Genomic DNA, 15,935 nt, shown 5'->3' with positions numbered 1-15,935 from the left:
AATGTATATAGCATCAGTCTCACCTCTCAACATAACCTAGATTTGAGTAAGAGCTGAGAGATTTCTTCAAATGGTGAGAAAATCAATGGATCTCATTGAGAAAGAGAGTGGGGAGGAGTTGTTCCATGCTCAAGCTCATATATGGAACCATATATTTGGCTTCATAAACTCTTATTCACTTGGATGTGCAGTTCAGCTAGGTATACCAGACATTGTTCACAACCATCACCAACCCATCACCCTCTCTGAACTGGTCATGAAGCTTGCCATCCCAAAGACCAAGACTGCTTGTCTGTTTTGCCTCATGCGCTTATTGGTGCACTCTTGTTTCTTTGCAACTCGAGAAGTCTGCAAATATCAGGAAGAAGAAGAAGAAGGGTATGTGCTCACACCTTCTTCTAGGCTTCTCCTTAAGGATAATTCCAAGAGTTTGTCACCCTTCGTGCTAGCAATGCTTGATCCGATATTGGTGACACCTTGGAATTTCCTTGGTGCTTGGTTCCAGGGGGATGGTCTTAATCCATTTGAGACCGCACATGGAAGGAAGTTATGGGAGTATGCAGGAGAAGACATTGAGTTCAACAAATTCTTCAACGAAGCAATGGCAAGCGATGCTAGATTGGTGATGAGTGTGGTTGTTACAGAGTGTAAGGTTGTGTTTGAAGGGTTAAAGTCATTGATTGATGTAGGAGGTGGCACTGGAATTGTGGCTAAGACCATTGCTGAAACCTTCCCAAGCTTGAAATGTTCAGTGTTTGACCTACCACATGTGGTTTCTACTTTGGAAGGCAATGAGAACCTAAATTATATTGCAGGTGACATGTTTGAGTCAATCCCTCATGCAGATGCAGTTCTACTCAAGGCAAGTGAATTCTCTCTCTAGGATAATTCCAGTATTTCACCCTTCTAGGCTTCTCCTTAAGGATAATTGCAGTATGTCACCCTTCTTGCGAGCAATGCTTGGAATTTCCTTTGTGCATGGTTCCAGGGTGTTGAGTAATATTGTAATCCCTTAATTGTTTGATCTCCAAACGTGGAGTTTAAATATATTACAATAGTGTGATCTTAGAGAATCACATATAATAAGAAAGACAAGATTAGAGAGCAGCACCCATATCACATGTGATCAAATCTAATATTGCATGTGATATGGTTGCTTTACAAGGGAAGAGTCACGTGCCAAGAGGTTTAGTGAGGATGTCAAAGATCAGATCTTTGGTTGAAATAAATTGAACAGACAGTTGGTATTGGGCAACCCGTTCACGGACAAAATGAAAGTCAATTTCCACATGCTTTGTTCTAGCATGGAAAACTGGATTAGCCGAATGATACATGGCCCCAATGTTATCACACCACAAAACTGGTGGACTAGGAAGAGGATGACCAAGTTTGCGAAATAGAGATTCAAGCCAAATCAATTCAACAGACACATCAGCAAGCGCCTTATATTCAGATTCGGTCGACCAGCGAGCAACTATTTTTTGTTTATGCGATGACCAAGATATAAGGTTGGGCCCCAAGAAAATTGCATTATTGTCAGTTGAGCATCGGTCTGAACCACTGCCAGCCCAGTCCGCGTCAGAGAATGCTTGAAGTGTGTGAGATGTGGACCAAGAAATATGTAATCCATGATCAATGGTGGCATGGAGATACTTGAGAATGCGCTTGACCATGGTCCAATGAGCATCAGTTGGAGATTCCATAAACTGGCACACACAATTGACCAAAAAAGAGATATAAGGTCTTGTCAGCGTAACATACTGTCGAACCCCAATGATGGATCGATACTGGGTAGGATCTGGATGTGGTGCACCCCTTGAATCAGTACCCAAAGCAATGGTGGCCATGGGTGTTTGAACTGGCTTATAGTCAAACATGCTAGCCTTGTTTAGAAGATCCCGAATATATCTGGGTTGAGACAATAACAAACCATTTTTGTGGCGAGTGGCCTCAATGCCTAAGAAAAAGTGAAGATCACCAAGATCCTTAATGGAAAATTCGGCTACAAGGCGCTGAAGAAGGAGAGAAACCTGCTTGGAGTCACTACTGGTTACCAGTATATCATCAATATATACCAGAACATAAACCACATGAGAACCAGCCCTGAGAATAAACAAGGAGGGATCCGTCTTATTGGCAAGGAATCTCAATTGAAGAAGAAAGTGCGATAAATGATGAAACCAGGCACGTGGTGCTTGTTTCAACCCATAGAGTGATTTATGGAGGCGACATACATGATCTGGATGATTGCTGTCCTCAAAGCCTGGTGGTTGAGACATATAGACTTCTTCGGTCAGGAAGCCATGAAGGAATGCATTGTGTACATCTAGTTGCCGCACCTGCCACCCTTGAGAGATTGCAATGGTCAAAACAAAACGAATGGTGGTAGGCTTAACCACTGGACTGAATGTATCATTGTAATTGAGGCCATAGAGCTGATGGAAGCCTTTTGCAATAAGGCAAGCCTTATAGCGCTCTAGAGAACCATCAGCCTTTCTTTTGATGCGGTACACCCATTTACAACCAACAATATTGGTCATGGAAGAAGACCGTGGAACAAGGAACCACGTACCATTACGAACCAAGGCATTAAATTCCACACTCATCGTAGCGCCATTCATAGTGCTTTGAGGCCTGCGAAAAACAAGTAGGCTCAATAGTAATAGTAGTCGTGGTTAGGGCAGTTGGTGGTTTGGTACATGGGTGGAAAACCATGGGATGTCGTGGTAGGGCTGTAGTGGGTGAGGGGACAGGTGGGTCAGAAATAGAATTGGTGGGAGCTGAGATGGGTGTTGGGGCAACCTGATATAAATCACAAACCGAACGAGTCCGAATAACAGGTGAAGATGTAGTGCTTGTAGGACTGGTAAGGGATGTGGCTAGGGGAATAGGAGACGAAGACGGAGATGACCCTATAGGAGAGGGTAAAACCAGACTAGGGGAATGAACTCTAGAAGGCACCAAAATAGAGGTAGGGTAGGTTGTGGGTGGTGGAGGCCGAATAAAGGTAACGGCCCAGGGAGATGGGAGAGATGAGGTTGGTACTGGGGTACGCACGACAAGCAAATAAGAGAAAGGGAACAGTGATTCATCAAAACGCACAGGGCAATATACAATCTATTATTTTTGAGATCAAGACAACGATAGGCAGAGTGAGAGGGGCTGTAGCTGAGAAACATGCACGGTTGTGACCGAAATTCCATTTTATGACAATTGTAGGGACGAAGGAAGGGACAACACAGACAACCAAACACGCAAAGAAAGGAATAGTTAGGTGGTTTGTTGTGAACCATCTGAAAAGGGGAGAAGCCACCAGAAACCTTGGAAGGCATTTTGTTAATGAGGAACACAGCAGCCTCAAAGGCAAAGTGCCAGTAAGACATAGGTACAGACCCATGAGCAAGAAGAGTAAGGCTAATTTCAGTGATATGGCAATGACAACGCTCAACAGCCCCTTGTTGCTCATGGGTGGGGGGGTAGCAATCCGATGCATAATTCCAAGTTTTTGAAAATATTGGGGAAGAGAACGAAATTCTCCACCCAATCAGTATGGACAGATTTAATTTTCTTGGAAAAATGGCTTTCAGACAGAGCTTGGAATTGGACAAAAGTAGAGAACACGTCAGATTTATGTAATAATGGGTAAAACCAAATATACTTACTATGATCATCCATAAAAATTACATAAAAACAATGTCCAAATAAAGAGGGGGTAGCAAAGGGACCCCAAACATCACTATAAGTTAAATCGGCTAGACTTTCACAATTGACAAGACTGGCAAACGGGAAGACCAATATGACAAATTACTAGACTTCAACATATGGCGAAGAAGGTGTTCATTTGGACGTCCCAAACGGCTATGCCAGCCATCAAGAGTGGTGCACCGGCTACAGAAACCGAAGGAGATGAAATAGAGGAAAGGGTGTAGAGTCCGCCATTACTCGGTCCGGACAGCACTGTTGACTTAGTGACCTGATCCTTCACAAGAAAATAAGAGGGACGGAATTCAAAGAATACATTATTATCTTTGGCAAACTTTTGAACAGAAAGCAAATTCTTAGAAATAGATGGGACATGTAAAATATTGGACAATGCAAATGAAAGAGAAGGGAGGGGGGAAGAGATAGAGCTACTACCAATATGTGAAATTGGCAGTCCCTTACCATTGCCTACATGCACTTGATCATTACCAGAATATTCTTCATAGGATGACATAGAGTTGAGGTCAAGGGTTATATGATGTGAGGCGCCCGTGTCAAGGTACCAGGTAAGGGCGGTGGATGGATGGGAGTTGGGAAGAAGTACTGGATTGGGATTGGGGTATGCGTGGGGTTGAATTGGATAGTAGGATTGAGAAAAATTGGCATTAGGTTGGTAAGAGGGTTGGGGGGAATAGGGGTGTTGAGGGAAATAAAAGCATGTAGCAGTAAAGTGATTGTTACGATTGCAGCAGGAGCACCACTGGAAACCACGACCACCATACTGGCCAAACCGTCCACCACGACCATGTCCAAATCTGCCGCGCCCCCATGCCCCCATTGAGAACCACGACCAGAGGAAGGGCCAGATTCACCAAGAGAGGAGGGGGACCGTTGAACGGTGTTAGTAGAAGGAGTTGAAGAGGGAGCTGCTTCAATAACGGAGAATTTGCGAAAAGTGTGCATGCTTTCATGGCTAATGAGAAGACCATGAAGTTCAATGTATGAGGGAGGAGTGGGGCGATTTAGGATGCCAGAAACCACGTCCTGAAGATCGTCGCATAGGGCCCCTAAAACATGAAGATTAAACTCAGTAGGTTTGAGAGCATTGTTAGATGCAGCAAGTTCATCTGCAATAGCTTTTGCACGACGGAGAAGAGATGTGACCGACTCATCAAGTTTTTGACGGAAGTTCTGCATGTCTAGATGGAAAGACATTGGTCTAGTTGAGGAGGCGGAACTGTATGCTTCATGAAGGGTAGTCAAACATTCATGGCTTGTTTCTTTGTCTAGTAGAAGAGGAACCAAGTCTTCAAAGGGAGAGGCCACAAGAAGGCTAACAAGTTGGGCAACTTGTTTCTGCCAGGCAGCAGCAGCAATAGGATCACCAGGTTGTGGATTGGAGCCATCGAAAAAACCAGAAAGCCCTTGACCCTTTAAGAAGGGAACAAGTTGTTTCTTCCAAAAAAGGAAGTTAGTGGCATTAAGCTTGATGGAGAGGAAGTGTTGGGCGGATGGGAAGGTGAGTGGACAAGAGAGAGTGGAAGTAAGCGTGTTGGATGGGGTGGCGGTGATGCTGTTGGTGCCACCCATTGTGGAAGGATGGAAAGCTCGGTGGAGCAGAATCAAAAAATAAAAAAAATGAAGAGAAGAGTGTATGCTCGTTGGAGCTTTAGGCTCCGTATACCATGTTGAGTAATAGTGTAATCCCTTAATTGATTGATCTCCACAAGTGGAGTTTAAATATATTACAATAGTGTGATCTTTGAGAATCATATTTAATAGGAAAGAGAAGATTAGAAAGCTGCACCCATATCACATGTGATCAAATCTAATATTGCATGTAATATGGTTGCTTTACAAGAGAAGAGTTTCCAGTCATGGATTGCTTGGGCGGCACTATTGCATGTGCATTGATACAGGGGGATGATCTCCATGCATTCGAGACCGCACATGGAAGGAACTTGTGGGAGTATGCAGGCGAAGACATTGAGTTCAACAAATTCATTAACGAAGCAATGGCAGGCGATGCTAGACTGGTGATGAGTGTGGTTGTTAAAGAGTGCAAAGTTGTGTTTGAAGGGTTAAAGTCATTGATTGATGTAGGAGGTGGGACAGGAACTGTGGCTAAGACCATTCCTGAAACCTTCCCAAGCTTGAAATGTTCAGTGTTTGACCTACAACATGTGGTTGCTACTTTGGAAGGCAATGAGAACCTAAATTATATTGCAGGTGACATGTTTGAATCCACCCCTCATGCAGATGCAATTTTGCTCAAGGCAAATGAATTCCCTCTTCTTTTTATGTTTTATTTTTTCTTTTTTTTTCTTATTTTGATGGCAAAGCAAAGATGTTTAAGTGGTTCCTCACTCAATTTATATGGACTTTGACATGATCACAGTGGATTCTACATGACTGGAATGATGAGCAATGCATAAAGATGTTGAAGGGATGCAAAGAAGCGATCTCAAGAGGGGACATGAAAGGAAACTCGGGGAAGGTGATCATCATAGACATGGTGGTTGAAGATAGGAAGGTAAAGCATAAGTCAACAGAAACCCAGCTCTTCTTTGAAATGTTAATGATGACTATGAATGATGGAAAAGAAAGGACCGAGAAAGAATGGGAGAAGCTTTTCTTGGAGTCAGGATTTACTCGCTATAAGATTACTAGGTTTAAGGTCTCTCATTGAAGTCTACCCAGAGAAGGGGCTACATGAATTGCAATTTGTGGTTAATTATAAGGTTCTTCGGTCAAATAATTTTAGATGTTGTCTTGTTTAATTTGAGATTTATATTTGATGTATCTATGCCTCTACAGGTCAGTGGTAGAGCGTCAGTCTTGTAAACTAAAGGCCTGTAGGTCGATCCTGCATGGAGACACTTTCTAATATAATGATAAAAAAAAATAAAAAAAATAAAAAAATAAAAAAAAAGAAAGATTCTTAAATCTTAATACAAGTGTGGTGATCTATGGTCGGCTTTTATTGGGCACTTTAAACTTTTATAATAATAATAATAAAAAAAAAAGATTTTTAATACAAGTGCACGTGGTGATCTATGGTCAGGTTTTTATTGGCGGCCACCTTCAATAATGGACTCACCGTTCCAGCTTTTGTGTTTTTTGGATTTGGTTTGGAGTTTTGTTCCAGCTTGTAGTATTTTATATTTTAAAGAATGGAAATGATTTTAGTGCTGTTAGTTTTTTTATATGTTAAACATGTTGGAAATATATTATTCAAATCATACATGAAAATACATGTAAGAGGGGTTTATATTACTTATCTGTTTTGTAGACAAATCAAAGTTGAGGTTGACAACTCAAGTACCAAATATAACATTACGAACCTGAAATTATGTTGAGAAACTATAGTGCTAATCGGGTTCTTTTGAATCAATTAGCCTCCAAGAGAAAACAGCCTTGACCCCTCCAGTAGTCGTTGCACTCACTTATTGGGTTCTATCAAGACACATTCTGATTGTGCTAGGTCAATAACAGGAATGGAATAACATGACCTCTCAAAACAATAAGAAACTAGAAAGAAAACTTGAGAGAAACTGAGTACAAGAGAGAGTATACCAAAACTTGTAATTCACTTATAAAGTGTTCAAAACATCCTCTATATATAGAGGTGAAAGACCCTTCGAAACATCCTTCCCAAGGGATGTGTCCCTTCAAGAGGCACAACAAGAAAAGTCGACATCAGACAAAACCGATTAATGCCGAACAGAACCAAAAACACACTGATGTATTTTGAAACTTCATTTTATAAAATACAATAAAATTTTGATTACAGTTGCTGATAGAAGCTGTTAGTTGGCGGCCACAAAAGATAGCAATAGCAGTAGTAATGCTTTTTTAACAAGTAATAGCATAGAAATTTCTTTTGCAGTGAAACAAAATTTGGGCTGAAAGTCCTAAATCTAGTCACCCAATAGCATCATGCCACGTCGTCATAGTCAGGAGCAGCCTAATGGCTATAAGCCCATCAGGCAACATCCATACTCACTTCAATAAGGAGTTAGATTACAAAATATATGGTGCAATCCACCACATCGAGGGTGGATCAATCCATTCCCTACGTATGGACAGTGACACTCTCCCACAAAGAAACTATTGTAGTAGCGCCCATGATTCCTATAAATCAGGAATTTCACTCCTAAAAGGACTCCGCTATGGATTCCCTACCAGAAATAGGAAACTTACCAAAGCGGGACTCTCCACAACCGCCTCTACCTACAGTCCACATTATATATACCCAGGTATAACCCTTCACAGAAATATCTTGATTTCTACTATTCTTAACTATTGGTAGAGAGATCTGACTTATGCATCAGAGAGTCTGACGCCAAAGCAACCCAGCTCTCTTGTGCTCACTCTGTTCATCTATGCAGGCCATCTTGTAGGAAGGTCCTTCTTGTCAGTTTCTTGATGCAACAGTTTGGCACCGTCTGTGGGCACGATTGTCTAGCATCCAAACCCACTCGATTTCTCTACCAATGGCAGGATCAAACCGCACCATCAACAATGTGCGAAGGAGCTCTCCCCCACTTGAAACCTCACGTAGAGGGGAGGAGCGAGCACGCAGAGGGGAGGAACGACCACCATGTTGTGGTGGCAGAACCACTCGTGGGCGTCCTCGCCGGCAGGATCTACCACAGACCAGAACCAGCAAGTACTAGAAACCAACCTATAGACACCTCATTTTGTCTTTTCCCCCCGGAGGTTTCCTATGACAATGATGAATACCCTCAAAGGCCTAGAGTCCTTGTATCTGTGGATGTAGCGTCAGTGTGCACTGTCCAGATCCATTTACTGCTCGTCAATTCCCCTTATTGAAGCCCGAACCAGAGCCTTCAAGTCCTCCAAGAACCCCAGGAAAGGCTAGCCCTGACCTAGACCCCTTGGAACGAGCCTGATCTAGCACAAATCCTAGCCCAAATAGTCCAATCCTTATCCATCGACATCGAAACCCAGGTGGACACTCAAAGACCCCGAGTCAACATCGACCCCATTTTCCATCAACACCAAGCCATCCCTGTTGACTACCGGGCACAACATCCCTACTATCTAACTTATCTCGACATTTAGAATTTAAACACCGACAACTGATCCATTTCCTTCGATGTCGAGTTCTGTTCATCGACAGCCACTCGATGTCAACCTCATCAATCGAAAGAGCGATTTCAACAACAACATCACAAAAAATGGTTCTATGATTTGGACTTCTAGGAAACCAAAAGAAAAAAAAATAATATGATTGTTAAATCCATCGATCAATATGTTAGGGTTCCAAGAACAGAAAACCTCAAATCCATCCAACTCATATGCTAACCAGTCTCGATCAAGAAATAGTGACCAAAAGGTCTGAATCCATGTGATTATTAAAATAGGATAATTGAATCCATGGTCTTGCATGAATCCATGATTGAATCCATGGTTTGCAGAAAAATAATACTAAGAAAAGGAAAAGTAACCCATTAATCTCCATGAACTGTCACTGATACCATTGAAAGAATTACTGTATGCGGAAGCACAACCATGAACATTAATGAGTATGCAAGAACAATAATCAATGAGATTGGGAGGTGTACCTGAATCCATGTTTGGTGTGAAAAGTCCCCTTTTATCTTTTGGTTCCCTTCATAACAACTCTCTTGTTGGTCTTGTCTACCCTTTTCTCAATTTCCTTATGCTCTCCATTTAATGGGTCAATGTGATCTATATATATGAGTAAGGGTAAGGACCAACTCTAAAACACAAATTGGCTTCCTTTCCCATTAAAGGAATCATACTATAGGCCCATACTTAAAATTGATTTCCATACCATTAAGGTGTGCTTAATGTGACCCAATACTATATTAATGATCACTTACAAGTATTGGATCAAGCTGGCTCCACACTTAGTCAACACCTCTAAACCGATTTTAGAAAACAAATAGGTGACTATGCTAGCCCACCAAATTAAAATCTTACAGTATTAGCCAAGATAAGTTTTATTGATTTTTTGCCATTTTACTAACTAAAAAAATAAAAGCCAAACATGAAATCAAGAAATACAAAAGTTGGTTGCATAGATTGGTTAGAATTGGGATCGGGTGCCACTGATTCTGATTCGAATTGGGTGATCCACCTGATTGGATTCTGATTCGACAAATCATGGACTTGCCAATGTAGAATTACTACAGTATAGTTAGATTTAGCAACTCTAATTGACTAAAACATGCAGTATAATTGAATTTAGCAAATCCAATTGACAAAGACCTATAGTATAATTAAATTTAGCAAACCTAAAAAAACACCTTTAATCATAGTTTTTAAGGCTGTTATAATAGGTAATCGACAATGCACTAACGACCCAAAGATATTGCACGTTTCTGGAATGCCCTTCTTTTAAATTATAATACCCTTCCACTATCCTTAATTATAGAATGTAAACAATTATTAATATGTCATCACACTAAATTTTTCATACTAAAATGTGGACAATGGCTTTAGTAACGCGGGGTGAAACATATTGCAATTTCTAACAGCCATGAGCATTTTGTTCCATTGGCTACAATGGCCTTAGTAACGCACTAAACATGGTGAGTGTTTACCACCTTCTGATACATCTAAGAGCTGCACTGCTCTTTTTTTTTTTGGCTAAAGGTCAGCAAAAGAGTATATTAATAATGAAAGAATGATGTACAGGAAAGTATATTGTAGAAAATCATATATAATGAATAAAAGGATTTATGTGGTTCGAAAAGATTATCTATGTCATTGGTGAGATGAGATTTGCTTCACTATCAATAAGAGAATAGAGCTACAGCTATTCATCCTCACACCTCTCTAAGATTGATTATAGAGAAAGTATCTTTGCTATAAATTTATAGTAAAACCTATATAAGTAATGGAAGAGAGTTCCCTCTCACGCCCATTTGCAGTTTTGGAGGAAGAAAGGGGTAGATGACGTAGCAGAAGAATGGGGGGCTAGATATCGTTCTAGCACAAACGATCCTCGAATCCACAGGGTAGAAAAGAGGGACAAAAATGGCTGATTTTTATAAATTTCAAGATGACGATTACAAGCTCCAAAGATACCTTATATATAGGTCAAAGTGTAATTTGAAATTCAAAACAATGTGCCAAACTTTACAATTCAAATAGTGTGCCATAATTCAAGATTCAAAAGATGGTACCAAAACTTCGGAACACCGGATGACCTTGAAAACGAAGGGAATTTCGAAGGAACGCCCATGCTCTGCTCGGTTCACTTGTGAATCACATGAGTATGGACAAAGTTATGCCTCTCATAAGTTGGCCCTTGAAAATTTAAAACTTTCTGTCGGACTGGGTCACCTTTTGCCGTTGTGCTGATATCTCCTCTGCATAAGTAGAATATGAAATTCTGTCAAAAAGGAGGGGTATGTTTAGGACTTTTTAGAAGAGGTACTATAAAGTTTCGGGTGGGGGGTGTGCAGTTTAGGTTTGGACACTGGCGTCTTAGGGATCTTTTCTCTAAGTAATTTACCAAAATACCCATATAATCCTAAAAAAAATTTTCTCGGTGCTTGTCACCTTAACCCCAACCCCAACATGTATATATACCCATTGCAAACGATGGAATACAAGACATAGTACCGCAACATATATATATACCAAGCTTAATTAAATCCAAGCTAAACTAATGCAACCTGATCCACCCCATGAGCATTTGCGCTGTGCCCCGTTGTCCTACATTAGTGGAAAAATACGTGGCCAAGTAGAAGATGTCATTTCCCATCCCTTGTCATTATATTAATGTGAAACTTGTCTATAATGGAAAAGAAAAAATCTCATGAAACATGACATATATCCAAGCTTTGACTTGAGCTAGCATACCATTTTTCCACTTTAAACTCCTATATATATAGATAGCATCAGTCTCAAACTCTCAACAGAGCCTAGATTTGAATAAGAAGAGCTTGGATTTCTTGAAATAGTATAGTAAGGAAATCAATGGATCTCATTAGGAATGAGAGTGGGGAGGAGTTGTTCCATGCTCAAGCTCATGTATGGAACCATATATTTAGCTTCATAAACTCTATGTCACTTAGATGTGCAGTTCAACTAGGTATACCAGACATTGTTCACAACCATCACCAACCCATCACCCTCTCTGAACTGGTCGTGAAGCTTGCCATCCCAAAGACCAAGACTTCTTGTCTGTTTCGCCTCATGCGCTTATTGGTGCAGTCTGGCTTCTTTATTGCAAGTCGAGAATTCTGCAAATATCAGGAAGAAGAAGAAGAAGAAGAAGAAGGATATGTGCTCACACCTTCTTCTAGGCTTCTCCTTAAGGATAATGCCAAGAGTATGTCACCCATATTGCGAGCAGTTCTTGATCCGATAATGGTGACACCTTGGAATTTCCTTAGTGCATGGTTCCAGGGTGATGGTCTCAGTCCATTCGAGACCGCACATGGGAGGAACTTATTTGAATATGCAAGCCAAGACAATGAGCTCAACAAATTCTTTAACGAAGTAATGGCAAGCGAAGCTAGATTGGTGATGAGTGTGGTTGTTACAGAGTGCAAGGTTGTGTTTGAAGGATTAAAGTCATTGATTGATGTTGGAGGTGGGACTGGAACTGTGGCTAAGACCATTGCTGAAACCTTCCCAAGCTTGAAATGTACAGTGTTTGACCTACCACATGTGGTTGCTACTTTGGAAGGGAATGAGAACCTAAATTATATTGCAGGTGACATGTTTGAGTCCATCCCTCATGCAGATGCAGTTCTGCTCAAGGCAAGTGAATTCCCCCTCCTTCTTTTTTATTTTCTTCTTTTGAAGGCAAAGCAAAGATGTTTAAATGGTTCCTAACTTTATATGGACTTTGACATGATCACAGTCGATTCTGCATGACTGAAATGATGAGCAATGCATAAAGATATTGAAGGGATGCAAAGAAGCGATCTCTAGAGGGGACATGGAAGGAAACTCGGGGAAGGTGATCATCATAGAAACGGTGGTGGAGGATAGGAAGGTAGATCACAAGGCAACAGAAACCCAGCTGTTCTTGGATATGTTAATGATGACTCTTAACGTTGGAAAAGAAAGGACCGAGAAAGAATGGGAGAAGCTTTTCTTGGAGTCTGGATTTACTCATTATAAGATCACTCCTCTCTTGGGCTTGAAGTCTCTCATTGAAGTCTACCCTTAGTAGGCTCTACATGAATTGGTGGTTATAAGGTTTTTTGGTCAAAACATTTTAGATGTTGTCTCGTATAATTTGAGATTCTTAATGCAAGTGTGGTGGTGATCTATGGTCAGTTTTTATTGGCGGCCACCTTCAATAATGGACTGACTGTTCCAGCTTTTGTTTTTGGATTTCGTGGGAGTTTTGTTGGCTTGTAAAATTTTATATTTGAAGGCATGGATAATGGTGTGTTTTACAATCTACAACAAAAGATAGCATTGCTAGGAGTGTGATTTTAATTGGGATGGCTTAATAAAGTTGATGCCAAGAGATTACTATTTGTATTACAAGTAAAGCACCCAAGGAAGTGTTTCCATGAGACTTTAAGCAGTGATATTTATTACCGTCACTAAAAGTGTGAATTTTTTTTTGGGTAGAAATTGGTAGATTTATTAATACTATCGTATATTACACATGGATGGAGAAGAAACCAACTCCAATATCCACGGATCAGAAACAGGCCATACTTGTTGGACAAGTGTGTGTCCATCAAACCTGGTTCAACCCGGTTCACCTTTGTATTGAACATTTATACATTTTAGTTTGATATTGTCACATGCGATATAAACTTTTTGAGCATTGTGTCCCTAAGTTTTACTTAAAATAGTAGTCACGACTAGGGTTTGGGCTGGGCACCCTTATCATATGGTCGTCGCATTGGGTATACCTAGACATGTGATGTCAGGGTACGAATGCGAGTGCTCACATGTTTGATGTGTGCATTGGCGAAGAATCTACTTTGTCGATTCCCTCATGTATTACTGTCAGATGTAGGAAGGGATAGACATGTGTCACCGACACCCTGTGCTTGAGGGAACCCTGTCACTGCAAAGTATGATCGTATTCTTTGGTTCATCAATGACTGAGACTCAAGCGAGTTAAAGCTGGTGTTTTGGGAATGCGTGAATACTTTGTGAGTGAAGGAGTTATCCAACATGGTCACCATTGCCCGATTGGGGAACACCAAGATAGAGACTGTTTGTGCATGGTCGGATCAGAATCTGGATCCAGTACCATTTTGGAAATGGTTTTGCAAAATTTATTTTATATAAAATGATACATTATTTATAGTTATTTCAAATAAAGTGTTTTATCGAGTTTTGCGGGACCTGATCGGATGCACAGACGCTCTTATATGGACATGTACTATGGATTGGGGTTTGGCAGTACATGTGTACATGCCCTAGATTCCATAATGATGGTGTTGATTAGTGGGGGGGTTGTATATGATAAATTGTTATCATATAGGGAATTATTTGGAATTTACTAATTTAATTGGCTCTTTATTTAATTAATGGATTTGGTGCTAATTGTAATTATCCATTAATAATTAAATAATGAATCTAATTAATATTTTCCCTATTAGATTCTGCTTCTTCACTTGTTTAGCACTTTGAGTTTAAACAGAACTGCCAGACTGAGAGAGAGAGAGTCAGACTCTCACTAAGGCTCTATTAAATCTATCTAGGATTTAATTAAACCCTATTATTATAAATAGGGAACCATAAAACGCAGAAGAGAGCAGCTCTCCACGTTTTTGGAGCAGACACTCTCTCTCCTACGTTTTTGGTTTCTCTCTCTCCCTCTTGTGATCTCTGTTCTTCTTCTTGCTTCTCTCACCTGTGTTTGAGAGTTAGGGTTTGTGAAACCCTAGATCTGTGCTGAGAAGTTTGAGGGCATCTGGGATTAGTGTGTAGAACCTTGGTAGCACCATTGGAGGTTCAGATCTGTTTGCTTGGAGCGCTCATTGGAGGAAGAATCACTGTCTATTGGAGGAGCAACACTTGAGTCTCACCAGGTTAGCAGTTCTTTATTAATTCCTTCTGTTCATTGATTATTAATATTTATGGGATGCGAAAGAAACTCGAATTGATTAATTTCCGCTGCGCATTCGAGTATGGGATGGATCCCTCTTGCCATGTGATGGACTAGAGATGAATTTCTCCATCCCTATTGTGATAATTAATTTTATAGAATGCAATAGGGAAGGAGAAACCCTAATAGGGATGCACCAGGGTTCCCATGGGCCACCATGGGAAACCCTAAAATTAAAATGGGGCACCCATGGGACACCATGGGCTAACCCAGGGCTTGCAAAACCCTAAAGATAAATATCTTGGTCTCCCTAGGGAACCATGGTTTGATCCCTGGACCGTTGTTTGGCCAACAATACTGTCGTACACGAAATGGATAGTGCCTTCCTTACCAGGGAGTTAGCCAAGCTATTTTGCTCCTTTGGAATAAAATACAAAATACAATCAGTAAAAAAGGATGATAAATGATGAATATCATCCAAAATAGTCTTGAGAGTTAAAGGAGGAGAAGCATCACTGAGTTGAAGTCTAAGTCACAATTGCCTGCTGGTCCGATTCTACTATCAAATGATTATAATCTTTAGAAATTCCTTCCAATAACGCAGACCGTATAGCAATGGCTTCACCTTCAATTGCAGTATGAAAGTGATAAGGCATAGACACAGCAAGTAAAATATCACCATGATGGTTTCTATAGATCAATCCTAAACCACCTGAATCAAAACTATGCTTTAGACTAGCATCACAGTTCATTTTCACCCAATTCGGTAGTGGGGGCTCCCATTGCACTGACCGGTCCAAAGGTTGTGTGGTTGGTGTCACAACACTTCCACCATGAATATCAAGCACTGATCTTCTGTATTCTTCATAGGCTTTGGCGGATGATAGAATAACATCTTGAGGACTCCAAGTTTTCTGCCCAAAAATAAATTCGCATCTTGATAATCAAATATACCATAAGATAAAGGATGCAAGGGTAATCAGCTGCCTATTTTCCACCTTACCATAAACAGAGAATGACTTCCATTCAAGAATAAAAGATGAAATTTGTAAGTCATCTTGAGTTGGAACAACATAGCCCATACCATTGCCAAACCAAACCGCCTTAGTAAAATTACAACCAAGCAAAATATGAAATATAGTCTCTGTTGATCCACAATGACCACGAAGAGGATCAATAGCAATATGGCGGTGTTGCA

At 40.6% G+C, this 15,935-nt stretch overlaps 2 protein-coding genes across 2 annotated transcripts; both read left to right on the top strand.

The window, feature by feature from the left end:
- Positions 1 to 12,945, top strand: LOC122641039 (trans-resveratrol di-O-methyltransferase-like). The gene is made up of 3 exons (XM_043834356.1): positions 1 to 862; positions 6,101 to 6,364; positions 12,839 to 12,945. Exons 1-3 carry the CDS (start codon positions 71 to 73, stop codon positions 12,884 to 12,886), a joined length of 1,104 nt encoding a protein of 367 aa, XP_043690291.1. The 5' UTR covers positions 1 to 70; the 3' UTR covers positions 12,887 to 12,945.
- LOC122641042 (probable O-methyltransferase 3) lies at positions 11,787 to 12,651 on the top strand. The gene is made up of 3 exons (XM_043834358.1): positions 11,787 to 11,934; positions 11,975 to 12,471; positions 12,575 to 12,651. The coding sequence occupies exons 2-3, from the start codon at positions 12,040 to 12,042 to the stop codon at positions 12,590 to 12,592; spliced, it is 450 nt and encodes a 149-aa protein (XP_043690293.1). The 5' UTR covers positions 11,787 to 11,934; positions 11,975 to 12,039; the 3' UTR covers positions 12,593 to 12,651.
- Positions 12,946 to 15,935: the final 2,990 nt, after the last annotated feature.

The sequence above is a fragment of the Telopea speciosissima genome, chromosome 9 (genome assembly GCF_018873765.1).
Source record: "Telopea speciosissima isolate NSW1024214 ecotype Mountain lineage chromosome 9, Tspe_v1, whole genome shotgun sequence".
In the NCBI taxonomy this organism is placed as follows: domain Eukaryota; kingdom Viridiplantae; phylum Streptophyta; class Magnoliopsida; order Proteales; family Proteaceae; genus Telopea; species Telopea speciosissima.
The sequence above is the reverse complement of the archived record's forward strand: the minus strand, read 5'-3'. Positions and strand labels throughout refer to the sequence as shown.